Source organism: Balaenoptera acutorostrata, chromosome 6, assembly GCF_949987535.1.
Source record: "Balaenoptera acutorostrata chromosome 6, mBalAcu1.1, whole genome shotgun sequence".
Lineage (NCBI taxonomy): Eukaryota > Metazoa > Chordata > Mammalia > Artiodactyla > Balaenopteridae > Balaenoptera > Balaenoptera acutorostrata.
The window spans coordinates 84498862-84523679 of NC_080069.1; the positions used below are offsets into that span (position 1 = coordinate 84498862).

A 24818-nucleotide genomic window follows, 5' to 3' on the forward strand; every position below is an offset into this window, starting at 1 on the left:
TCACACCTCACTCACTGTAGAGTCGTTTGTGACGCTCCAGTGAAGTTGATGTGCACGTCTAGTCTTCACTCTGTTACCCTGACTCAAGGCCACGCTGACACCTTTGGCATGAATTCTACAAATAAGGAAAAAGAGTAGAACGTCTGAAGAGGGCACCAAGCCAAGGGGGCAGGTAGGTGCCCAGACTGGAGAATAGGCTGTCTGAAATGTTTGAATACGGACAAATAGGGTGGCTTTTCCCCAGAATCTGAGACTTGAGAAACTAACTGCCCATGACTCTCTTTCAAAGGAAGGCAAGAGGAGACTTGCCCGGATTGGGTTGCTGATAAAGGCTTGGCCTTGGCCCTCTAGGGCAGATTCCAGAAATAAGCGTGAAAGAAAGGGCAGTGTATACCTGCCACTTCTCCTAGTTAGCTCATCTAATCTCTGTTACAATCCTGTGGGACAGATATCCTTGTCGCCGTTTTACAGGCATGAAAATTGAGGCCTGGAGGGGTTAAAGTGCTGGAATCACACACGTGTTGGATATGTGTGTGTTGGAGCTGAGACTTGAAACCAGAGCACTCTCACGCTGCAGCCTGTGATTATTTCATCCCCCCACCCCTTCCCTGCAGACTCCACTGCGCTGCAAAACGGTGCCTTATTCCCCTTGTGTCCCCAGTGTCTAGAACAGCCAACACAGAGTAGCCAATCAGCTCAAGTCATAGGATTGCGACGGAGTCACAACACCAGGCCCTGCTTGCGAAGTCTTTGTTAGCCCTTCTGACAGAGGAGTAAAGCCTCATTCCACCAGCTGGTGTTGAAAGCACTTCTGCTTCCGGTGGGGTCTGGCTGGCTCTGCCCCACTCTCCCTTCCCGCTGGAAGGAGGCTCATGGCTGTGTGTTTGAGCAAAGCTTCTCAGTGGCTCAGAGGTCTGTGCCGTGACCTTTGATTAATCCCCTGCTCCTGGATGCTTTCTTGTACACACTAGATTGTGGGATCTTCTGCATCTAGATTCCTGTGCCCTGGATGCTTACAAACCAAAAGACTAGCAGGATGATAGAGTGCTGGCTGTTAGCAGAGGGCTGTCCTGAGATGGACTTTGTGTGCTTGTGTGCGTACCCGTGTGAAGAGAGAGGCTGTCAGAGGGGAGACACTCATACCACAGAAGTCGTACCTACACTGAGTTATTTTGATCTTCATTCATTCATTCAGCAAAAACTTTACTGTCCTTACATTGCAAAGTGCAGGATTCTTTCAAGCCATATCTAGTATTAAATAGCAGAAGCATACTACTGAGCTCTAGGGTTCCTCCTTTTTAATACAATAGTGATTGATGGAATGGTATCCCCCTCATTTCTCAGGGTGATGAGGGAGAATATTTTCTTCCGGTGTTCAGCATGCTGCTATTACCGCACCATTTAAGCTCGATGCCAAATTGCAGTTGGCTCCATTCAGTTCTGTTTACCCAAGTAGCGCTGTAGTGATTAAATGTCACTGGGTACACCGAGTATACAAAAGTAATTAACGTAAAAGGACATGTTAGAATAAGGGTCAACAACCTCCTTAGCCCGTAGTGCGACGGGGAAGACAGTATTGATAGAGATACTGCTGGTGGGGCAGGGCTGGGTGGTCGGGGAAGAGAAGGGCAGGAGGGAAGCAAGGTCAGCAGGAGCACACAGCAGCACTCACAGCTGTCAGGGGTGGCAAGCAGAGCTCTGAGACCTTCTCTGTAGTTCCCTTATAATTTAGCTCTCTGACCTCCGATCGTTTGAGATGGGGGACAGGGTGGGATTAGACTGTGACCTGAACCCCCTTTCAACATCTCAGCCCCAGTTAGTGGAATGCTGTTTTCCTGTTTAGCCTAGAGTAGTCTCAGCTTAGCTCATGCTTGTTCTTCCAGTATTTTACATACTTAATCAACCCTTGCATCTTTAGACCTAGTTGTCAAATAAAAGCCACTGCTTGAAATCACTTCTTTGGACAGATTTGAAATTGTGTCTCTGAGTATCTGTGTCTCATTTGTTTTTAGTCCTCAGTATACTGAAGTCACTTTCTTGAACTGACTGATATTAATATGCTTTATGTTGCTTTACGTACTAAAAATTTACATAAAACTCGAGATAGTCATCTTTGACTTAAAAATCAACCAATGTAAAGCTCTTTTTTAAAAAAACAAGTATGCTATCTGTCTGCCCTATATTTGGCTTTTTCTTTCATCACCTGTGTGTGGTGACTTCCTCTCCGGAAAAAAAAAAAGAAATGGGAGCGCTAAGGATTTTTTTCCTTGACCACATAACCTCCTTGGGAGATAAACATTTCAAGGAGATCCCCAGGGATCACTGTTCTCTGAATGAGTGGCCTCAGAAAGAACTGCTGACGCCTGCATTCTTCACTGGTGGGTCTGTGAGGCAGGGTTCATTTAGGTCCTGCCTTTTCAGTGGTCAGACTTGAGTAAGATTTGTTTCTCCCTGGCTGCAGACAGCTGCTGAGTACATGATGAGAGCCGAGGAAGAGGGGAGCCAGTTGAAAAATGTCTCCCTTATGCTGAAGATGTATCTCTTTTAGAATAAGAAAAATTGGCGGACTTGATACATTTACAACAACAAATATTTCTTGCTTGCCCACCCAGGGGTCAAGCCTGGTGCTGACCTTGGGGGAGGGGGCCTGTGCCCTTGATTGGTTGGGGAGCAAACAGGGAAAAGGCACCGCCTTTGACCATATTCTCTGCCTGCCACCATTGTGACTTTTGTTTCCATTGTATTTTTTACTCTGCTTCCTCTTGCTGTCTTTTTAACATTGTCCTGAAAATTGTCTTGTCACTACATCACTTTCCAAATTACCACTTTTGAGGGCTGCCCCGCTCCCTCCCTCCTTTGGATGTGCCTGCTGCATGTGCTTGCACCAGGCCTCCCACCCCCAACTCCAGCTGTTCTTCTGACCATGGCGGGCGTCATAGGGGGGGCTGGGAACACAAAGAAATACTTAGCCCAAGGGCACACGCCCTTTAGGAGTGTATAATCTCTACTCTCTAGATAGTAAAAATGTGATGGGAACAAGTAAGACGTATACATGAGTATCGATACATGAGCAGATCAAGTTTTGTATTCATTGATTTGTACAGCAGCCCTTAATTGAGGCAGCAGACCAAGTCTTCGTAGAATTTCTAGTCAAGTAGAAGAGACTAGCAAATAATCAAAATACTGGCTAGGAAGGAAGTAAACAAGGGACTGTGGTAGGGATTTCCGGGAGGGATCACGTTGGATAGCATCACCGTCAAGATCTTTCTGAGAAGGTGGCATTTAAGCAGCTGAGGAATAAAAGGCGAAAAGATGCTAGCTGCTCAGAGGCCAGGGAAGGGCGTTCTTGGCAGAAGCCTGCACTGAGGGGTGAAAGAGTAGGGGGTGTCCAGCGCTCTGAGAAAGAGACTTGCAACTGGATTAGAGAGGGTAGACAGTGTCTGTAAAGTGTCAGATGCTTGTGTTAATTCCTGTTGATTCCTACTGTGACTTCAAGAAATTTTAGACCTGTGTCATCTAATATGGTAGCCAGACACCACATGTGGTTACTGAGCACCAGAAATGTAGCCAGTCCAAATTGAGATGTGCTGTAAGTGTAAAATGCAAACCAGATTTTAAAGACTCAGTACTTAAAAAAAATAAAAATGAAAAAAAATAAAATGTTTCATTAATAATTTTGATATTGATTATATGTTGACACGATACTTTTTGATACATTGGGTTAAATTAATATACAATTAAAATTCACCTTACCTGTTTCTTTTAAATTTTGTAAAAGTCTGGCTACTAGAAAAAATTTAAATACATATATGGCTCACGTTATATTTCAGTTTGTCAGTTCTGTTCTGGAATACAATTCACTTTGATATTTTAATGAATGACAGTAACCAAATTGGCTGAGTGAACACTGAAAACTGTTTTGCCCTTTTGAGGTGGTATGAAGAAGACCTAGAGTTTGCATTTCTGATTAGCGACATTAAAACTGTTAGGAAGCCTACCTTTAAATTGATACACTCTTGTTTCCTTCTCTGTTCCTGCTGAATTACCCTCTGATATTGTATAGAGTATACTTGCATACATAATGCATAAGAATATATATGAGGCTCTGTGGAGTTAACACTCTTGGGAAAAAAAAATGTTTAGCCTTTCAAATAGATTAAAACAGTTTACTGGAAAAAAAATATAGCAACACGAAAAGATTTTCTTTTCCAATAAGTTTTAATAGTTACTAAAATGAGGGTTCTGGTCCATTAAGATACAGCTTGCCAAGTCTTAAAGCTGAGTCACTTTTTTCTCTGAGCACCTACCCTACTTCAGCTTCTTTCCAAGCAGCTGTTAGAAGTATGTTGATATTTTGATTCAAGAACAGAGCACAGCACAAGAATGAGTCTAAAGCCAATTCACCCTTCCCAGAAAATGCAGGAAGGAAAATTTTGCCAGCCGCTTTCCCCCATTTGTTTGTAGGGCAGTCAGCCTCAGTGTACCACATCTGATGTGTCAGTAAGACTTAGTAACATTGATTATATTTGTTAGTAAGACTTAGTAACATTGATTATAAGGCATTAGGAGAATGAATGATTTAAGATATATTTTATAGGTACCATACTGAAAAAAAAATCTCGGAAGAAGGTGGCCGGTGCATGTGACTATAATTTACATAGTGTCTGCATATAAGATTTATAGAATCTGTAGAAATGAGGGGAAGGAAATTCTGGGTGGAGGACAAATGCACATAGGAATGTTAGGTCTTGCAAACTTTGAGGATATTCATTGGACTGAAGGGCATGAAGTGACTTTGGGGTGATTAGACAGTTTAAAAGATATATAAGTGACTTCTGTGCAATATTTGTGTGCACTTGGTAATTTTTATTACAGTTTCTGGGAGACTGTTCATACTATGTCATCTCTGATGATCAGGAGTGAGGCTACTTGGTTAATTCAGCCTGTGCTTTGGGCTGTCTCCATCAGTGGTCATGGGATGTACTTGGCCCCCTCATCCCCCCAGTTGGTTCCTCATGTGACCCACACTTTGGACCACATGCAGACTGTGGCTGTCAAGAGAGGAAGCTCAGGTGCCTACATAAGAAGCAAACCTGTACCTTTAGTGTCAAAGCATCGTGCTCCCGCAGCTTAGCTTGCCAGCTAAAGGAGCTGTATTTAATGAAATTTCTGGGGTGGAGCCAACAGCTTTATTCCAGGAAGAGGAAATAACAGTCAAGAAACCTCAAGAGGACATTAAGATAATGTTCTAATTTAAAATCAATTTTATTGATACCTTATAAATTATTATGGCATTTTTTCCTGACCAAGTAATAGATAGCACTGAAGCCTTGGAAGCAAAACATGAATGACTAAATATTGAAGTGCTGTAGATTCTACTGCATGAAGGAAAAAAATATGTAGGACTTTTGTGTATTCTAAGTATATTTAACTCACGGAGCCCTACTGGAGGGCAAGGGGTATATTTCATTCATCTCTGTATTTCATACTTAGTGGGTACGTATCCATAAGTGGACTAAGATTATGTCATGTTTTCCACATTAGCCAAAGAGGTAAAGCTCTTCATGATGCTCCAGACTGTTCTTCACAACACGCACTCTCCTCTAATCCTCACAGCCACCTACTAAGGAAGTACTCCTGTTGTCCTCGACACCCACTGGAGAAATGGAAGCTTGGAGAGGTTCATTAACTTGTCCAAGGTCACACAGCAGATGGTACAGACTGGTCTCGAACCCATAGCTGTTTGACTCGGGTACCCATAGCATGACCATTGTAAATACTTCGTCTCTCCTTAATCATTCCTCTGGTTTGATAGAATTTTGATTACTATCTACAAAAGAAATTTATCTTGAATTGAGTTTTCCTTACCCAGAGAGAAGCAGAAAGACAAAGACGACAACAGACCATTTTAAAGAACATGTTGTTCACAAAATGTTATAGAAGGTGAAACATTTATTAAGAACAGACTCATTACTTTATATGGAGATTATATTAAATATTGTTTTATCAAGGGCAGGCCTTCAGAAAGTCCCAGTCATTTTTGAAGGTGAATTTTGATTTATGTTAATTTGAAAAAAGCAAGTTCTGTGAGGATTATATACAGATTGTGTTTTTAATGACTTCCTTAATCAAGCAGGTTATTTTTAAAAAAAAAAAGGTCTTACTGTAACAAGCAGTAAACTGACAACCAGTGACTGGCTCAGAGCCCTACCATGTTCAGGCTTTTCACCACCAGCATGCTATAAATTTTAAGCTAATTTACATAAATTTGCATGTGTTATGAGTCAGTATGTAAGATGTGTGCATTTTGACAAAATAATTTTCATTTTAAAATTTTTATACTTAATTTTCCCCAATTGAGGATTATTTTCTCCATCTCTCCTGGTTATTTCCTTATAAATGAGATAATAAATGTTAAAATGTTTTATTATAAAAAGAGCTCTGTGAACAGGATATAAACATTTTATGTAATGCTATACAATAAAACCTTAATCAGAAATGCTGTGGGATATGGTATGGTTAGTTTTGTATAGAAGTTTATTCACGATATTACCTTTCCTTCACAACTTGTTGAAAGTGTTTTACAACCGTGAAATGCCCTGAGGACTAATGACTGTAATTGAGTCCGGGTGACTCAGGATGGTAGGGCCCTCCGCTTGGAAGGAGGAGTGGGCTGGGTCCCTGGCTGATCTCCAGCAGTACCTTGGCCTTTCTGTATTCGAGAAAGTCACCAATATCTGTTTCTCTTCTAGATATCACTCTTTTGCAGAGGAAATGATGATTGAGGACTTTGATTATGACATCAATAAAAGAGTCTACAGGGCTCTTGGGCCTGCCTTCTCTGTCTTCCCTGCCCCAACTGCCATAAACAAAGTCCCCCTGAATTGTCCCTGACCCAAACTAATTCCTGTACTGAAAGAACTACAGTTAAGAGTAGCAGTGTATTCATCTTCTAAAGTGGGCTGGTTTTGAGGGTGAAGAGACCTGGACAACAGTTGTGAAGTGGGGACAATCCGGGACTTGCAGTCACCCTGGCCAGATTTTCGTGGTGCCCTTCCCTGTCCTTATCCTCTTTATCTGTTTGAAAGTGGATTTACCCTTTGGTGCCAGGTAGATGGGGTGTCTGAAGGCCGCAGCTGATGAGCAATGAGTTTTAGAGTTCTTGATCATGGTTGTCCACTCGACCTTTATAGCATATTCTTGCCGTTTGGGATCTTGTAAGTGGGCAGGGACATCGGAGCACTGCACCTGTGCCAGTGGAAAGCAGAGTTAGTTTGATGTGCATTTGAAATCAAATTAGAAAGTCCAGCGTGGAGGTGGTATTTATAGTCTTGACTGCAGTATTGAACCAAAACCTTATTGTAATTGTTGAAAGGAGATGTGTTTTGGTAATAGCAGCCTATTGGAACCATTATTATGGATTATCTGCATATCTATGCTGAGGGGCAGTGCTACCCAAACACCTAGAATAGTCCTTATGTGAGGCTTAAAATAGAAGATCCACACTAGCTCTGTAAGTAAATAGTGTGCAGCACACAGTCACAGGGCTGAGTTGCTATTGCTGGGGCTCAGTTATTTGCCAAGGGCTGTGCCTTATGCTTTATGTGGCTTCTTTCACTTAGCCCTCAGAGCAGCCTGGTTGACGGAGTGGGTGGGGTGTTGTTGACTGCAGACTCCAGACTGATTGAGACTGAGCAACATCCTCAAGGCTACAGGGATATTAAGTGGAAGATTTTTAACCCAGGCAGTCTGGACTCCAGAGAGATGCTCTTGCCTGCTAGTAAAATCTGTGCTACCTGTTATTATAATTAGCTGATTGTAACAGCACTGCCTCTTTTGGGGCGGGAGAATGCTTTATGGAGCTCTTTCTCATACCTGGTCATCTTTGATCTTGAGGTGGCAGAGGAGTCACAGCAAAGGGGACGGTGGGCTCACCCGTTTAGATTGCTGGAGGGCTTTGGTGTGACATCAGTGAAGGGTCTTACAGGGCTTTAAGCCTGCCTTCTCCATCCTCCCCACCTCCACCGCCATAAATAAACTCCTCCTGAGTGTCCCTGACCCAAACTAATGCCTGTACTGAATGAATTACTGTTAGAGTAGCAGTTTTGCAGCTGACTTAAACAGTAGCCTTTAGTAAAGTCCAGGTTGGATTTCAAACTAGGATCTAGAATTTTTCTTATTTTGAGATAACATGATTTATAATGTTAGGAATTAACTGACTTTAAAGCTTATCTTTTATTATCAAAGCAATTAGGATTTCCATGTAAGATTCATAAAGATATATTATTTTGTTCTTATTTTCGCTCTGTTTCCCTCCTCTTTATCTTTTATTAGACATCTACCTTGTTTTTTCAATATCCCAATATGTGTTTATTTTTTAAAAATACAGAAGTTTTTGTTTTTTAATTCTAGGTTATTACTTTATTTTTGAGAGGTTTTTACTAACAATTCACATTTAAGGTATTTTGCCCTTTCCACATCGGCCACCGCTTTCTGATTGTGACTCTTTGTTCATAACTAATTTGCTAGTATATTTACATGATCAGACTGTAATGAGAAAGATTTATGTTTGATGTTTCTAAGTCTGTAGATTTCTAAGGAGTAATAATGCAGCTCCAGTAAGTTTCTTATGTAATGTTAGGGAAATATCTAACCTAGCTAAGCTTTTAAAATAACAGTAGAGAAATAAAAAATAAGCTTTTCTTGTAAAAGCGTGACTTTGTCTTTATCAGTATTTCATTCCTCCTGTTCGCATGTCTAGTAGCAAAGATCCAAATGGCCTTCCAGTGGCAGAATGGTGGACTTGTAAGATTCATGATGAGAGTCCGTGCCAAGTCCAATTTGATTCTAGAGCAATTATGTTATTAGAACATTGCTGATTGCCCCAGTGCCTATTGTGCAGCTTAACCTTTAAATGCTAGTGATAATTAACTACTTGATCATTCTACCAGGAAACTCCAACATGCAACTCTGTTCTGCAGTAAAATTCACAAATAAAATACTGTCCACAGTGCCTGAAACAGCCGGCTTAAAAAAAAAAAAAAACCTCTTTGTACATGTGTGCCAATTAATAAGCATTACCATTCAGTATTAAGTTTTAAGAAAATATTTCGTCATCGTTTAAAAATCAGTTTTCCTGACTTTGTCCCAGCTTACCCTTCCGCCTTGACATATACACACTACCAAATGTGAAATAGATAGCTAGTGGGAAGCAGCTGCATAGCACAGGGAGATCAGCTCGGTGCTTTGTGACCACCTAGAGGGGTGGGATAGGGAGGGTGGGAGGGAGGGAGACGCAAGAGGGAAGAGATATGGGGATGTATGTATATGTATAACTGATACACTTTGTTATAAAGCAGAAACTGACACACCATTGTAAAGCAATTATACTCCAATAAAGATGTTAAAAAAAATCAGTTTTCCTTTTTGACAGAGTGAAAATAATGTTAAGTGTGTAGTATCAGTAATCATACACATGTACACACAGTTTTTCTTCTTTTTGTAAAATATCACAGTAGTAGGATGAAGGCATGTAGAAGTAGGTAGAGGATTAAGGTGAAGAAGGGGGCAGAGCTGCCAAGTTGCCAGATCCAAGGGGTGCCAATGCCTCAGATCCTACTCTAGTGAATGGTTTCCTGTGGATTTGTTTGGCCAAGAGGCCCTCTGAAAAGGAATGTATCATATGAATTTTGGATTAAGATTGAGGAGTGCCGAGGGGTTCTTCAGTCATTTAAGTTCGAAAAAAATTCTTGGCAGTTCTGTGCCACTCACTGCGCTGGGTGGGTGCCCCCGCCCCCAGGAACCCACAGCCTGGAGTGGGAAGCACCTTGTAAACAAACAGCTATCAATTGATTGGGAGCGCTCCACTCATTGGGTGAACAAAATGTTAAGGGAACAAAGAGTGATTAATTCTGCCTGACGGTGTCTGAGAGAGCTTTGAACAGTGACGTTTAGAGCTGGTTCTTAAGAATGGTGAGGGAGGATTTCAAAAGGAAGATACTGAGGGAAAGGGCATTCTTGAAAGCCAGGAAAAAAGGCTGCCAATGCAATGAAAACAGACGGCGCACCAGGGAGCAACAAGCTCAGAGCTCTGAGACAAGGCCCAGGCCCTGGATTGGGGCAGGGAGTGAAGGGCTTTGGAAAACAGCTATACTCAGAAGTTTGGTCTTTTTTCCTGTGGACGACGGGACACCACTTGTCATTTTTAAGGAAGGGTGAGAATCTCTGTTTGGGAAACGAATCCCAGAAATGTGGAGGATAGACTGGAGAGGGGAGAAACTAGATACAGGCTCTGGCATTAAGTATGTTAGGTAGTAGCTCACAGATGGTGTTTGTGTGCATGATTTCAAAGAGAGGTAATGGTTGTAAAAAACTGATTGCCTTGGGTCATGGTAGGAAAGCAAAGCAGAAGCATTGAATCAAGTCTTATGGCTTGGGAATGAGGATTGGAACTCAGCGGACATATATGAAAGTCAAGAAGCAATCAATCCGCGTTTTAAAATTGTTTGGCTTCTAGTGTTTTGCTTCTGTCTTCAGCCTTAATGAATAATGCCTGCCATCTTTTCTGCCACCAAACATAAGAGTGTATGTTTGAGTAAGGATAGTTAGAGGGCTTGGTGCCTACATTTAAGGGACTGATACAGGAAGGAAGGGTTTAGGGTTTTCCAGCCTCTATCAATGGGAACTCACTGATCCTTCTTAGTCTTCCTCCTCCTCCAAACTCCCACCCTGCACCCCTGCCTTTGGAGCTAGTGGAGGAGTTGCCATCACCACAGCTGACCACTAGGGGGTGATCTTTTGGTAGCTTTACCGACACAGGGGTGGAAAAAAGACTTAATTATTGCTAACAGACTAATAAGGTAAAGAAAAAAAAGTACAAGGAGTAAATTTTATATAAGATGAGTAAAGTTATAAATGAGGAAAAGCTTTACTGAACAGTTTTCTGAATTGATTTGGATGCCAGGCAAAGATTCTGGTGGTGATTCTTTGTTCTTGCTAGAACTTTTTTCCCATATCTCCAAGTTTCCTTGTCTCTGCCCTCCAAGATCAGCCCTTTCCCACCCCAACTGGGTTAATCTAGTACTCGGGAGTGCTGCCCTGGTGCCCCCCGGAGGGACTTGGCTCTGCAGGCCTTCAGTTCACCCTCAACAGGTTAGGCCTGCACTCATCCCTGCTCCCTCTCCTTATACCTCCCCTTTACTTTAGAGCTTCTCCTTGGTCTGTGTGGGACTGAGTCACTAGCCAATCCTTGAAGTTAGTTACAGTTTTCATCAGTGCTTTCTTCTTCATCTATGGTTTTAAGCTGTCATATCATCTCAGTGTGCCCAGTAACCACCTGACCTCGATGGCAGACTCATTCTCTGTGCTTCAGAGAATTTCTCTGTCACTGGTGTTTGTTTTCTGTGTGTGGTACTCCTCCAGCTGAGAGCTCTTTGGAAGAGCAGAGATGACAGACATGGCCTGAGCCCAAACAGATCACCCCCAACTGTGATTCCAAGAAGGAGGGACCATCTTTCTATTCCCTGGTCCTAATGGGTGGGGTTCCTGGATTTCCAGAGGTTAAAGAAAAGAGCAGATCATGGAAACTCTAGGAGTCAGAAAAATAATAAAGTGCATTTTTGTAGGTGTGGTTTTGTTGTTGTCGTGTTGTTGTTGTTTTACCTGCCACTCTGCATCTCCCAGGCCCTTAAGTTGTGGGACTAAAGCAAAATTCTGTAAGCATGACCTTTGTGTCACCATATTTGGGTGCTAAAATCCCCAAGGAGTACCTCTCTTTGTTCACTGAAGAATTAGTAATTATCTCTCAAGGTGGACTCTAATTTATTCAGTTTCTCTATAGAGGCTTGAAATACTGGCTTCTCATCAGCTGGCAAATTAGGGGTGGGCAGGGGGCCGCCTTTTCTTTCTCCTCTTTCTCTTGTATCTGCTTCCTTTCTCGATAAAATATAAACTTCTCCTTTAGACCAAACCCCCTCTGCCTTTTGCGTTTAACCTATTCCCTGCCTCCTCTTTTTATTCCTCTGCTCCCTCTGTCCCATCTCTACTTCTTCTGTCTTGTTCTTTCCTTTTTCCCCTTTTCTTTTTTCTCTATACCTTTGTTCTCATCTTCCTTTCACCTCCTCCCCTCTCTCCTGTCTCCTCTTAACAGCTCTGTGAGTGTGTGCTAAAGAATGAAAAGGAGATCAAGTCTCAAGTGATTTTTAAAAATGACATTGTTGAATGGCTGGTCATCTCTCAGTCCCGCTTCCCTTTCTAATTCCAGAGCTCTTCGGTATCCCCGTCAGCCAGTTTCCGAGGTGCTGAGAAGCACAGAAACTCCACAGACTACTCCTCTGATAGCAAAAAGCAGAAAACTGAAGAAAAGGAGATCGCAGCTCGTTATGTAGGTTCACTCACCTTTGCTTTGGGGGAGGCAGTTTACCTTGCTTTTTTTTTTTTTTTTTTTTTTTTTTATGTGGGATCTTCCCGGACCAGGGCTCGAACCCATGTCCCCTGCATTAGCAGGTGGATTCTCAACCACTGCGCCACCAGGGAAGCCCTACCTTGCTTTTTGATCAGCGGCCTTTTTACCGTCTTACTATTACCAACCAAAACTAGAACACAAGATACCAACATCCTAGGAGAGAAAAATAGTTATTGCAGTTCTAGCTGTGTCTCAAGTGGCTGGCTGAAGGTCTGTGTTTGCAAGTGAGTGCACATGTGTCTGTGAGCCGCAGAACAGTGCTTTATCCTGCAACCGATAGAAGACTTGTGTTCCATATTATTTCTATTAGACGTATTTGCTTCCCTCCATAAATTTCAAGGTGGTCGAATTTTCTGTGGCCAGCTAGAAATGTTAAGGAAAAAGGTGAAATCACAGACAACCTGTTAAAATGTCTAGGTGACCTCCTGTGCTGAGGAATGTAGCACGTTTTGTGGAATATAACTTGCAGAAACATCCAGGTGTGTCCCTAGCATGAGTTGAAGCTCATTTTCCTTCGGTGGCTGGTTCTTCAGATCACACAGTGAAGGGGGCAAGTGGGATGGGACTCACTGGTGTGGAGGCAGGCCGACTCCACCCGGCTTCCTCTGGTGGTGCCCTGCAAGACTGCAGGCCTCGAAGGAAGCTGAGAACTTGAAATTGCATGTGAAACGTCCCAGTTTAAAAATTGTCGCTCTTTATCTGTCTTTGAAAGACACTGACAGAACAAATCCCACCCTTCTGTAGGCTGGATTATGTAGCGTGGGCCTGCCAGTTGGCGCCTGATACTAGAGTAATAAGCCATAAGCTTCAATTTTTTAAACTACAGTGGAATCGTCCTGTGTTTCCTATTACCTACCTCGTAACATTGTCATGAAGATTAAAGAACACAGTTCATTGAGGAGTGTTTAGCACTGTTTGGTGCAGTTCATTTTTTTTTTTTTTTTTTAGTTAATAGACTTTTACTTTTTTTTTTTTAAGTATTTGTTTTTTGTTTTTTGTTTTTTATTTATTTATGGCTGTGTTGGGTCTTCGTTTCTGTGTGAGGGCTTTCTCTAGTTGTGGCAAGCGGGGACCACTCTTCATCGCGGTGCGCAGGCCTCTCACTATCGCGGCCTCTCCTTGCGGAGCACAGGCTCCAGGCACGCAGGCTCAGTAATTGTGGCTCACGGGCCCAGCTGCTCCGCGTCACGTGGGATCTTCCCAGACCAGGGCTCGAACCCGTGTCCCCTGCATTGGCAGGCAGACTCTCAACCACTGCGCCACCAGGGAAGCCCAGTTCATTTTTATAAAATGTGAGGAGTTAATGACTCTGGACTTACCTAGGGTAAATCTGGCTGCCTTTTTCTTCTTCTTCTTTTTCTTTTTTTGGCTGGGGGAGGAGATAATGCTTCTCAATTGTCAATGCAGGACAGCGATGGTGAGAAGAGTGATGACAACTTGGTGGTTGACGTTTCCAATGAGGTATGTTTGTGGCTCATTTGACTTCCTGCTCTTAACCAGTTATAACAATGATTAGTGTCCCAACAATTAGTATCCACAATGTTTCCTGAATTTCTGAAGGGGCCCACGTTTTATTTACCTGAAAAATTTATATTACTGATCCTTTTTTATTGCTACTCTACTCTATGAAGTGCAAATGTGTTGTTACCACCATGAATGCACACCCCTTGGCAAGTGACCTGCAAATTTGTAGAGTTTTGATTTTTGTTTCTGTTTTAAATAAGTACTATAAATTTTGTAGTATTTTCATTGACCTCTATACTGAATATTTTCTTCAGCAACTTGATGAGTCTTATGATCTGTTCCAGAACATTTTTTGCTTCTAAGCTGTTGAAGACTTTTGGCTAGAAACGTCCACACCAAGTACTCTGGCACTGTGAATGCGCTGTGCTGCATTTGATACCCTTGATGTTCCTTTGTAGGATCCATCCTCACCTCGAGGGAGCCCTGCACATTCCCCAAGAGAGAATGGCCTGGACAAGACACGCCTTCTCAAGAAAGATGCCCCCATCAGTCCAGCCTCGATCGCATCCTCCAGCAGTACTCCTTCCTCCAAATCCAAAGAACTTAGCCTTGTAAGCAGTTCCTCACCATCTTTCTTAGCATTGCCCGTTTCCAGATGGTTAGGTTAAATTGTTTTTAAAATTTTGTATTTTCCACATTTTTCCATAGGACTTTTTTACCACCAAGCATGTGTGTATGTTCAGTATTCAAGTTGAACTGACAAAAGTACTTTTGGAACAGAGTGGGTTCACTGACTTTGTTGATGATGGATGTTTGCTTTGTGAGTCTTTTTGCAAGGATAGGGGAGGGACATGAGGAAACTGAGTGAAACAAGTCTCAGCGAAGATGAAGAAAAATATATACTGGGGTTACAGAGATGGTTTTGTCACCTGTGGTTTATGGTAAATTTAGTTTTTGGCTTGGATGTGATTTTGTTGCTAGCTTTGTTGGAATTACCAAGCTATATATGATTGCAATAATTTTCCCTTCCTATCTAAAAAGTAATCTGTCATTTATAAAAGTCTACCTTGACTCACACCACAAATCAGAAATGCACAAATAAAACTGCTTGCAAGTCCGGGTAATCTCCCCATACCCCCTTCTTCTGTGGCTGTGTAGTTAATTGCATTTTTATGTAGTGTGCCTTCCTTTTTCCTCACCAGTTGTGTCCTTGTAACATAACATTAAAAAAAAAAAAAAAAAAAGACGAATTCCGTTTTCAAATAACCTTTTGAATTCCCAGCTGAGGGAAAGAAAATTCCTCAGCTTGTCTGCAGTTTTGGAGAATGTGTCTGGCACAGGGCTAGATTAAGTTTTTTTCTGTTGTTTTCTCTTGGCCTTCCGGCCTTGTAATGGCAGCTCCTCTGTGCTGACCTCTGTGATGATTCAGGCTTGGATCTTTTTTTTTTTTTTAATTAATTAATTTATTTATTTATTTTTGACTGTGTTGGGTCTTCGTTTCTGTGCGAGGGCTTTCTCTAGTTGTGGCGAGCGGGGGCCACTCTTCATCGCGGTGCGCGGGCCTCTCACTATCGCGGCCTCTCTTGTTGCGGAGCACAGGCTCCAGACGCTCAGGCTCAGTAGTTGTGGCTCACGGGCCTAGTTGCTCTGCAGCGTGTGGGATCTTCCCAGACCAGGGCTTGAACCCGTGTCCTCTGCATTGGCAGGCAGATTCTCAACCACTGCGCCACCAGGGAAGCCCCAGGCTTGGATCTTTTTTAATGGGACCTGTTAACCAGGGGAGCCTCTTGTGGCACGAACAATCCATCAGGAACCCAACTCAAACCACTCAGTATTAAAGCAGCCAGCAAGTGGCCAGTCACATCGGGACGTCATGATTTGTCAGCGTCTGTCTAACTCAGACCAGTTTCCTGGAAATGGTCTACTCTGCCCCAAATTCAGCTTTGATTTATTTCCTCTTGAACATTGGTTTTGTGGTCTCAGGAAACACTTTTTGTTTCTTTGATAGCTCTTTTTAACTAATGACAATAGAGGCCCATGCTGAAGAATCTTTTCCATTTCTTTTTCCTTTTCTTTTACCTTACCTTTTCAAAGGTTTAACATAATTGTTAAAATTGTGTTCTAATTAGCAGTGTATTCCATTACATCTCTTGTTAGAATGAAAAATCTACCACTCCTGTGTCGAAGTCCAATACCCCTACTCCACGAAGCGATGCACCCACCCCAGGCAGTAATTCCACTCCCGGATTGAGGCCTGTCCCCGGAAAACCGCCAGGAGTCGACCCCTTGGGTTAGTGAGAAAAAAGTTTCTCTACATATTTATGCTTCCTGTTTTTAAAGAAATCAAAGCAATTTAAAGAGTGTTAATACATTAAGAGTAGTAATGACCAGCATTGACTGGCTGTAGGTTCTTTAATCCAGATCAAGCGCCTGGCACTTACCATGTCTGACACATAGTAAGTGTTCAGTAAAATAAGGGGAAGACATGAACCCTGATGAAGGCTTGAATGACTTTTGAGAATATTAAAATAAGCTTATTTGAACTATGGGTCCTACTTTTTAACGTACGTAAGAATGTGTTGCTCCTGATATTCATTATATACTTCATTATTGTCTCATGTGTGTATCATTGGTTTTTCTCCTTCCTTCCATTTGGGTCTGTAGCCTCGAGCCTAAGGACCCCAATGGCAGTACCTTGTCCGTATCCGACCCCTTTTGGGATTGTGCCTCACGCTGGGATGAATGGGGAGCTGACCAGCCCCGGAGCTGCCTACGCGGGGCTGCACAACATCTCCCCGCAGATGAGCGCGGCCGCGGCCGCTGCAGCCGCAGCCGCGGCCTACGGGAGATCGCCAGTGGTATGTTTGTGCACTTTTACAGCATAAAAGTGTTCCAGAGCTCAGGGTTGCCACACGTTTTTTTTTTTTTTTTTTAAGGAAGTTTATGAAATTTGAGGGATTTATAGAGGGACCTGTGTGTATTTATAAATTAAACTGCATGTAATCATATTGTGAGACTTATTTTCTTTTGTAAGGTGAGGGAATTCCTTTGTTTTATGTTCCTTTTTTAAAAGAAATTTTTAAACCTACAGAAGTAGAGCAAATAATATAGTAAATATAGTGAACCCTTCATTTCCATCATGAGCTTCAATAGTAATACTGTTTTTTTCATGTTTGTTCCACCCCCAAGTATGTTACCATGAAATCATGAGCATCCTGTCATTTCATCAATCAGTACTTGTGTATTTATCTCTAAAATCACATTTTTAAAGCATCTGTTCTCCTAGGATTTGGAAAGATACTGAGTAGGATGCAGTGAGTTGATGTAACCATGTTTGTTTTTGTTGTCTTGCTTGGGAAAAATTTTAGGTTGGATTTGATCCGCACCATCACATGCGTGTGCCAGCAATACCTCCAAACCTGACAGGCATTCCAGGAGGAAAACCGTGAGTACCTGCCTCTGTGCTTTGTGCTCGCTGTGTGTCTGGGCCCTCGCTGGCCCTTTGGACTCTGAGCACTGCTAGACAGTGTTGCCAAGTGCCTGCGGCTTGTGGGGTGGTTTTGTTGCTGTTTTTTGCAAAGTATTTTTCATTTTCTCTTAGCACAAGGGAAGAGGTAATGAGGTGGGGTTTTGTATTTTCAATCTAAAATCTCAGGCTTCTAATATGGAAATGCAAATTGCTGAGGCATCTCCAGCAGTCAGGTCTTCTCTACATCTGTTACTGATTTCAAGGCAATTCTTTTTGTTGCCTTGGAAAGAAGAAGTCGTCTTATGTGCAAACCTAGATGCTCAAACTTTGAGCATGTTAGGAAAAGACGTGCCAAACTTCAAAGGCTGAAAAGAAAGAAGTGTGGTCTTACGCTCATTTGTGTTTCTGGAAAAGGTGGCTTGCTCAGTTGGCTTCTTGTCCTGTAAGCTGGGTATTTGGAGCCTCTGTTTTCATGACCCCCTGGAGCTATGAAGGCAAGACAGACACATCAGTTGTTCCAGCCTCTTCTTGTACGTTCTAACCTCTCCCCGTATGTCATTCCTCATCCTGCATTTTAATCCAGTGCACCTTTCTGTTACTACCTGTGCACAGTTCTCTTGGCTCTTTGGCTTCATCTTCACAATTGGCGCTCACAATTTATGCTTGTTCAATGAATGAATGAAGACATGTGCCGATCTCTCCCTTCACTGACCTCCCATTGCTTATTTATTCACTGCTATACACTCAGGCACTTAGTTGTCACGCTGTTGTTTCCTGTGTGTCTTCTTTGTTCTCCATGTTGCTGGCTCCAAGTGTTAAACATGCCTGACCTTGACCCTTCCTTTACTTTCCACCTGATAGATCATGTTCTTGGCCCTTCCTTCTGTAACTTCTCTACACACTCTACCCTAAACTTCCCTGTTGCACCAAACACAGTGCGGGCTCAGTAAGTATTTGACAGATTAATAAGGGAGGCAAGGCAAATTAGACTTTGAGTTCCTTGAGAGTTGAAGGTGTAAATATCAATTACTGTAAAATTCAGTGCACTTGTGTGTGTTCTGCAAACACTTGTTGACTGACAAGTCTTGTTGACCAAGAACCCTGGTGTACTTGAAGGTGAAAGTTTGGTCTGTTTCAAGCAGTGACTAAATAACAAGGCCATAGGATTCATCAAATAAACTGAATACCTACAAGTACCATATGAACCTGTGGGGATGGAGAGGTTCCTTGAGGGAAGCGGTATCATCCCGTTTTCAGGTACTGTAGAGTTACCACTTAGTTAACCGGCAGTTGCACCCAGAACTATACTGTAACCACTACCAGATGAGGTGGTGCTTCTCGTCTCTGCTGCTGCCCAGAGGCCCCGAGGGGTGAAAGTGTGTTAGGTGTATCTAAAGAAACAACAACAGTCTCAGTGTGGGGATTGGGCCAGTTGAACCACTGTAAAATCACAGCTGGTCTGATTCAGGAGGCACTTCGGAGCCTTGAGCTGGGCTCCCTTCCTTCCCCCAGTCTTGACACATAGCATTATAAAATTGTTGAGATCCTTTTGGGAGGAAGGTTGATGGGTTTTGGGATGGCTGAGGAATTTTGTTTTTTTTAATTTTTGAATTTTATTTATTTTTTTATACAGCAGGTTCTTATTAGTCATCCGTTTTATACACATAAGTGTATACATGTCAATCCCAATCTCCCAATTCATCCCACCACCACCACCACCCACCACCACTTTCCCCACTTGGTGTCCATACGTTTTTTCTCTACATCTGTGCCTCTATTTCTGCCCTGCACACCGGTTCATCTGTACCATTTTTCTAGGTTGCACATGTATGCGTTAATATACGATATTTGTTTTTCACTTTCTGACTTACTTCACTCTGTATGACACTCTCTAGATCCATCCACGTCTCTGCAAATGACCCAATTTTGTTCCTTTTTATGGCTGAGTAATATTCCATTGTATATATGTACCACAACTTCTTTATCCATTCGTCTGTCGATGGGCATTTAGCTTGCTTCCATAACCTGGCTATTGTAAATAGTGCTGCAGTGAACATTGGAGTGCATGCGTCTTTTTGAATTATGGTTTTCTCTCAGTATAAGGCGAGTAGTGGGATTGCTGGGTCATATGGTAGTTCTAGTTTTAGTTTTTTAAGGAACCTCCATACTGTTCTCCATAGTGGCTGTATCAATTTCATTCCCACCCACCATGAAAGAGGGTTCCCTTTTCTCCACATCCTCTCCAGCATTTGTTGTTTATGGATTTTCTGATGATGCCCATTCTAACTGGTGTGAGGTGATACCTCATTATAGTTTTGATTTGCATTTCTCTAATAATTAGTGATGTTGAGCAGCTTTTCATGTGCTTCTTGGCCATCTGTATGTCTTCTTTGGAGAAATGTCTATTACGGTTTTCTGCCCATTTTTTGATTGGGTTGTTTGTTTTTTTAATATTGAGCTGCATATATATTTTGGAGATTAATCCTTTGTCCGTTGATTCGTTTCCAAATACTTTCTCCCATTCTGAGGGTTGTCTTTTCGTCTTGTTTATGGTTTCCTTTGCTGTGCAAAAGCTTTTAAGTTTCATTAGATCCCATTTGTTTACTTTTGTTTTTATTTCCATTACTCTAGGAGGTGGATCAAAAAAGATCTTGCTGTGATTTATGTCAAAGAGTGTTCTTCCTATGTTTTCCTCTAGGAGTTTTATAGTGTCCAGTCTTACATTTAGGTCTCAAATCCATTTTGAGTTTATTTTTGTGTATGGTGTTGAGGAGTGTTCTAATTGCATTCTTTTACATGTAGCTGTCCAGTTTTCCCAGCACCACTTATTGAAGAGGCTGTCTTTTCTTCACTGTATATTCTTGCCTTCTTTATCAAAGATAAGGTGACCATATGTGCATGGGTTTATCTCTGGGCTTTCTGTCCTGTTCCATTGATCTATATTTCTGTTTTTGTGCCAGTACCATATTGTCTTCATTACTGTAGCTTTGTAGTACAGTCTGAAGTCAGGGAGTCTGATTTCTCCAGCTACGTTTTTTTCCCTCAAGACTGCTTTGGCTATTCAGGGTCTTTTGTGTCTCGATACAAATTTTAAGATTTTTTGTTCTACTTCTGTAAAAAAATGCCATTGGTAATTTGATAGGGATTGCATTGAATCTGTAGATTGCTTTGGGTAGTATAGTCATTTTCACAATATTGATTCTTCCAATCCAAGAACAGGTATGTCTCTCCATCTGTTGGTATCATCTTTAATTTCTTTCATCAGTGTCTTATAGTTTTCTGCATACAGGTCCTTTGTCTCCCTAGGTAGGTTTACTCCTAGATGTTTTATTCTTTTTGTTGCAGTGGTAAACGGGAGTGTTTCCTTAATTTCTCTTTCAGATTTTTCATCATTAGTGTATAGGAATGCAAGAGATTTCTGTGCATTAATTTTGTATCCTGCAACTTTACCAAATTCATTGATTAGCTCTAGTAGTTTTCTGGTGGCATCTTTAGGATTCTGTATGTGTAGTATCATGTCATCTGCAAACAGTGACTGTTTTACTTCTTCTTTTCCAATTTGTATTCCTTTTATTTCTTTTTCTTCTCTGATTGCCGTGGCTAGGACTTCCAAAACTGTGTTGAATAATAGTGGTGGGAATGGACATCCTTGTCTTGTTCCTGATCTTAGAGGAAATGCTTTCAGTTTTTCACCATTGAGAATGATGTTTGCTGTGGGTTTGTCGTATATGGCCTTTATTTTGTTGAGGTAGATTCCCTCTCTGTCCACTTTCTGGACAGTTTTTATCATAAATTGGTGTAGAATTTTGTCAAAAGTTTTTTCTGCATCTATTGAGATGATCATATGGTTTTTCTTCTTCAATTTGTTAATATGGTGTATCACATTGATTGATTTGCATATATTGAAGAATCCTTGCATCCCTGGGATAAATCCCACTTGATCATGGTGTATGATCCTTTTAATGTGTTGTTGGATTCTGTTTGCTAGTATTTTGTTGAGCATTTTTACATATATACTCATCAGTGATACTGGTCTATAATTTTCTTTTTTGTAGTATTTTTATCTGGTTTTGGTATCAGGGTGATGGTGGCCTCACAGAATGAGTTTGAGAGTATTCCTTCCTCTGCAATTTTTTGGAAGAGTTTGAGAAGGATAGGTGTTAGCTCTTCTCTAAATGTTTGATAGAATTCACCTGTGACGCCGTCTAGTCCTGGACTTTTGTTTGTTGGAAGATTTTCAATCACGGTTTCAATTTCATTACTTGTGATTGGTCTGTTCATATTTTCTATTTCTTCCTGGTTCAGTCTTGGAAGGTTGTACCTTTCTAAGAATTTGTCCATTTCTTCCAGGTTATCCATTTTATTGGCATAGAGTTGCTTGTAATAGTCTCTTAAGATTCTTTGTATTTCTGTGGTTTCTCTTGTAATTTCTCCTTTTTCATTTCTAGTTTTATTGATTTGAGTCCTCTCCCTCTTTTTCTTGATGAGTCTGGCTAATGGTTTATCAATTTGTTTATCTTCTCAAAGAACCAGCTTTTAGTTTTATTGATCTTTGCTATTGTTTTCTTTGTTTCTATTTCATTTATTTCCGCTCTGATCTTTATGATTTCTTTCCTTCTACTAACTTTGGGCTTTCTTTGTTCTTCTTTCTCTAGTTCCTTTAAGTGTAAGGTTAGATTGTTTATTTGAGATTTTTCCTGTTTCTTGAGGTAGGCTTGTATCGCTATAAACTTCCCTCTTAGAACTGCTTTTGCTGCGTCCCATAGGTTTTGGATCGTCGTGTTTTTGTTGTCATTTGTCTCTAGGTATTTTTTGATTTCCTCTTTGATTTCTTCAGTGATCTCTTGGTTATTTAGTAACGTTTTGTTTAGCCTCCATGTGTTTGTGTTCTTTACGTTTTTTTCCCTGTAATTGATTTCTAATCTCATAGTGTTGTGGTCAGAAAAGATGCTTGATATGATTTCAGTTTTCTTAAATTTACTGAGGCTTGATTTGTGACCCAAGATGTGATCTATCCTGGAGAATGTTCCATGCGCCCTTGAGAAGAAAGTGTAATCTGCTGTTTTTGGATGGAATGTCCTATAAATATCAATTAAATCTATCTGGTCTATTGTGTCATTTAAAGCTTGTGTTTCTTTATTAATTTTCTGTTTGGATGATCTGTCCATTGGTGTGAATGAGGTGTTAAAGTCCCCCACTATTATTGTGTTACTGTCAATTTCCTCTTTTATAGCCATTAGCAGTTGCTTTATGTATTGAGGTGCTCCTATGTTGGGTGCATATATATTTATAATTGTTATATCTTCTTTTCGGATTGATCCCTTGATCATTATGTAGTGTCCTTCCTTATCTCTTGTAACATTCTTTATTTTAAAGTTTATTTTATGTGATATGAATATTGCTACTCCAGCTTTCTTTTGATTTCCATTTGCATGGAATATGTTTTCCCTCCACTCACTTTCAGTCTGTATGTGTCCCTAGGTCTGAAGTGGGTCTCTTGTAGACAGCATATATACAGGTCTTGTTTTTGTATCCATTCAGTGAGCCTGTGTCTTTTGTTTGGAGCATCTAATCCATTCACAATTAAGGTAATTATTGACATGTATGTTCCTATTATCATTTTGTTAATTGTTATGGGTTTGTTTTTGTAGGTCCTTTTCTTCTCTTGTGTTCCCCACTTAGAGAAGTTCCTTTAGCATTTGTTGCAGAACTGGTTTGGTGGTGCTGAATTCTCTTAGCTTTTGCTTGTCTGTAAAGCTTTTGATTTCTCTGTCGAATCTGAGTGAGATCCTTGCAGGGTAATTTTGGTTATAGGTTCTTCCCTTTCATCACTTTAAATATATCATGCCACTCCCTTCTGGCTTGTAGAGTTTCTGCTGAGAAATCAGCTGTTAACCATATGGGAGTTTCCTTGTATGTTATTTGTTGTTTTTTCCTTGGTGCTTTCAATAATTTTTCTTTGTCTTTAATTTTTGTCAGTTTGATTACTATGTGTCTCAGCATGTTTCTCCTTGGGTTTATCCTGCCTGGGACTGTCTGTGCTTCCTGGACTTGGGTGGCTATTTCCTTTCCCATGTCAGGGAAATTTTCGACTATAATCTCTTCAGATATTTTCTCAGGTCCTTTCTCTCTCTCTTCTCCTTCTGGGACCCCTATAATGTGAATGTTGTTACATTTAATGTTGTCCCAGAGGTCTCTTAGGCTGTCTTTATTTCCTTGCATTCTTTGTTCTTTATTCTGTTCCACAGCAGTGAATTCCACTATTCTGTCTTCCACGTCACTTATCCGTTCTTCTGCCTCAGTTATTCTGCTGTTGATTCCTTCTAGTGTATTTTTCATTTCAGTTACTGTATTGTTTATCCCTGTTTGTTTGCTCTTTAATTCTTCTAGGTGTTTGTTCTTCAATTCTTCTAGGTCTTTGTTAAATGTTTCTTGCATATTTTCGATCTTTGCCTCCATGCTTTTTCCGAGGTCCTAGATCATCTTCACTATCATTATTCTGAATTCTTTTTCTGGAAGGTTGCCTATCTCCACTTCATTTATTTGTTTTTCTGGGATTTTATCTTGTTCCTTCATCTGGTACATAGCCCTCTGCCTTTTCATCTTGTCTTTCTTTCTGTGAATGTGGTTTTTGTTCCACAGGCTGTAGGATTGTAGTTCTTCTTGCTTCTGCTGTCTGCCCTCTGGTGGATGAGGCTATCTAAGAGGCTTGTGCAAGTTTCCTGATGGGAGGGACTGGTGGTGGGTAGAGCTGGGTGTTACTTTGGTGGGCAGAGCTCAGTAGAAGTTTAATCTGCTTGTCTGCTGATGGGTGATATGTATGGAAGGAACCCAGGTTCCTTCCCTGTTGGTTGTTTGACCTGAGGCAACCCAACACTGGAGCTTACCCTGCTCTTTGGTGGGTTAATGACAAACTCTGGGAGGGCTCATGCCAAGGAGTACTTCCCAGAACGTCTGCTGCCAGTGTCCTTGTCCTCATGGTGAGCCACAGCCACCCCCTGCCTCTGCAGGAGACCCTCCAACACTAGCAGGTAGGTCTGGTTCAGTCTCCCCTGTGGTCACTGCTCCTTCACCTGGGTCCCGATGCGCACACTACTTTGTGTGTGCCCTCCAAGAGTAGAGTCTCTGTTTCCCCCAGTCCTGCCGAAGTCCTGCAATCAAATCCCGCTAGCCTTCAAAGTCTGATTCTCTAGGAATTCCTCCTCCCATTGCTGGACCCCTAAGTTCGGAAGCCTGACGTGGTGCTGAGAACCTTCACTCCAGTGGGTGGACTTCTGTGGTATAAGTGTTCTCCAGTTTGTGAGTCACCCATCCAGCAGTTATGGGATTTGATTTTATTGTGATTGCGCCCCTCCTACCATCTCACTGTGGCTTCTCCTTTGTCTTTGGAAGTGGGGTATCATTTTTGGTGAGTTCCAGTGT

At 41.5% G+C, this 24818-nt stretch overlaps 1 protein-coding gene across 6 annotated transcripts in view; it reads left to right on the plus strand.

Moving 5' to 3' along the window:
- The window catches only part of TLE4 (TLE family member 4, transcriptional corepressor), a 148219-nt gene that overhangs the window by 108401 nt on the left and 15000 nt on the right, over positions 1–24818 (plus strand). For all 6 annotated transcript variants that reach the window (XM_057548757.1, XM_057548758.1, XM_057548761.1 and 3 more), the window contains 6 exons: positions 12263–12382; positions 13871–13924; positions 14386–14538; positions 16085–16217; positions 16592–16785; positions 17296–17372. In XM_057548757.1, coding sequence (XP_057404740.1) covers positions 12263–12382; positions 13871–13924; positions 14386–14538; positions 16085–16217; positions 16592–16785; positions 17296–17372 — 731 coding nt within the window. The remainder of the gene's footprint in view (positions 1–12262; positions 12383–13870; positions 13925–14385; positions 14539–16084; positions 16218–16591; positions 16786–17295; positions 17373–24818) is intronic.